General features: G+C 59.4%; 1 protein-coding gene across 1 annotated transcript; it reads right to left on the bottom strand.

Moving 5' to 3' along the window:
• Window positions 1-836: 836 nt before the first annotated feature.
• IUM83_11842 (uncharacterized protein) lies at window positions 837-2,264 on the bottom strand (the record flags this gene model as incomplete). The annotated part of the gene is made up of 1 exon (XM_067936428.1): window positions 837-2,264. One exon carries the CDS (start codon window positions 2,262-2,264, stop codon window positions 837-839), a length of 1,428 nt encoding a protein of 475 aa, XP_067792089.1.

Raw genomic sequence — 2,264 nt, 5'->3', positions numbered from 1 at the left:
GGCCGATAGGTCGATGACGCCGGCCTTGAGCGCAGGAACACGTCCTCCCATCCAGCCACATCGTCGGAGTGGTGGCGCAGATGACGAAAAGCCCCCTTCACGTCACCCTTCAGCATCTGAATCCGTATGTTGGGGTAGAGGAGGTGGAGCAACTCGATGCGCCGGGCAAGCGCGACCACGGACTCGTACTGAGTGATCGGGAGGGAGGTCTGGACGGTGTGATCATTGACGGAATCACCCACGGGAAATGACAAATCATGGATAAGGCGGATCGCACCGTCGAGCTTGGGCACCGCGCCAAAAGGGCTCACCCACACGGACCAGTGCGGTAGTAGGTTTTCATCAACCAAGAGGTATGTTCCGGATGCTTCGCCTTCCAAAATTGACATTGTAACCGACTCTGCGTTGGCCGTAGCCGAGCGGTGATTAGGATGAAAAGGCCTCGAGGATCCACGTGGTTTGATCCACTTGGCGCGAAAGCCTTCGCGCGCGATGCGGATCATGAGGGATTGATGCTCGTAACCTTGCAGCAGTGCACGATACGTTCTGGGATTGAGAGCCTTGTTCGGCCGAGAATCTGCGGTAGTTTCGCCGCGGACGAGGCGAACCAAGTGAGGGAGCGACATGTTGCTCTTGCGCACAAGCGCAGACAGAGTATATTGCATGGATTGGCGTCGGTCGGACGGTCTTGTCAATCCAAACTGTGCGAGCACCTTGTCGAGCTGCCGGCTCGTGACGCGTGAGTGTCGAACCAAATCACGAAGCAGCTCAGCTTGGACGGCCGCCCAACGAGGAGTGTATAGTGTACGCGGTGCTCTCGTGGGCGAGCCTCGCCTTCACTCACGACGTACCCCTTTTCGCAGTCCCTTGAACTCGGTATCAATGTAGTCGGCAAGAGGGCCTGGTAGTGGTGATGCCGGCACGACGTGACACCATGAATTGAAAAACACGCACTCATCAGGGTTGGCTCCATCCCCTGGACACCCAGCCACCGATAGAAACTTCATGCAGATAGTGCGCCCATTGACACGTTGGATGAGAGCTCGGATATGTGGCGGCACCTTCGATGTCGACGCAGAGGCAAACTGCTGCTGGCGGTGCTGCTGATCCCAGCCAACTCCAGCACCTCGCGACCCGCGCGATACGTGTCCGTACTTCGACCTGCCATTCCAGCCGCTGTCACTCCGGTCGTGCGACCCGTGGATCGCGCGCCCCGCGCCGTGTAGCAGGAGCTGAGCCTTCTTCACCGTCACGAGCTGGTTAAATCGCTGGAGCTCGGGGTCAGACGGCGTCACCGTGGTGTGAAACTGCGAGCGCGTATTCCGGCCGGTACGAGAGTCGTCCGCCACGACGGAGCGGTACCTTTCCAGGACCGTGTCGATCCAGTAGACCAGGTACTTGAGGTCGGTTGCTTCCCAGAACTCGAGACCCGCTGTCTCCTGAATGACTTTCTGGAGCGCTTGGGCGACGCGGCATGTCGATAACGAGCCGAATGCGTCGCAATAGGTCTTCATACTGTCCAGTGTTGCCTTGATCTGGGCGAGCGACTCTGGTGCCGCGACCGTGGGGAGCTCCACAGACGAGGAGAAGTTTTGCATGTTGATCTTGGTGTCCTTCTCCTTAGACGCCAGCACCCAACCCACACGAGCGAGGGACTCGAGGTGGTTCAAGTGCAATATTGACAAACCGTGCACCCCAAACGCGAAGTCGTACAATCGGGTCAGCGTCGCCGGGTGGGGAGCGAACGTCACCGCGTTGTGGGCAAGCAAACTTGTTACAAATTCATGCGCAGACGTACCTGGAGTACGGGGGGCGTGAGTGAGGTCGTGTACCTGTCGCTGCGAGGGTGTTGGTCGGAATAGTAGCTTGAACAGGTGGTGGGGCGAGTCGTCCTCGGTGACTTCGTCGCTGGTGAAACACCGGCGCTTGGACTTGGGCCCAAATTCATGTAAATCATCATCATCACCCGAACTGGAGGCCCGGCGTCGTGGCTGCGCCTCGAATTCCATTCCAGCGTTCTCGGATGATTGTGCACGGCGGGCCGCCAGATACCTCTCCAGCACGTCGGGGAAAGCTGCTAGCTCCTCGAGAACGAGTCTTTGGCGGTCCCCGCCGGTTGATGTCGTGCGAGGAAGAGAGCCGGCAGGCTCAGCGGCATCGGCCTCGCTGCCGTCGTCGAAGAGAGACTCGGATTGGGCTTGGTTACGCCGAGTTGCGGCCGCAGGGACGTGCGCAGGAGGCAGCGAGGACACCGCTGGGCACAG

This window comes from Phytophthora cinnamomi (genome assembly GCF_018691715.1).
Source record: "Phytophthora cinnamomi strain GKB4 chromosome Unknown Contig37, whole genome shotgun sequence".
In the NCBI taxonomy this organism is placed as follows: Eukaryota; Oomycota; class Peronosporomycetes; order Peronosporales; family Peronosporaceae; genus Phytophthora; species Phytophthora cinnamomi.
Note: the sequence above shows the minus strand (reverse complement) of the source record. Positions and strands in the feature narration are given on the sequence as shown.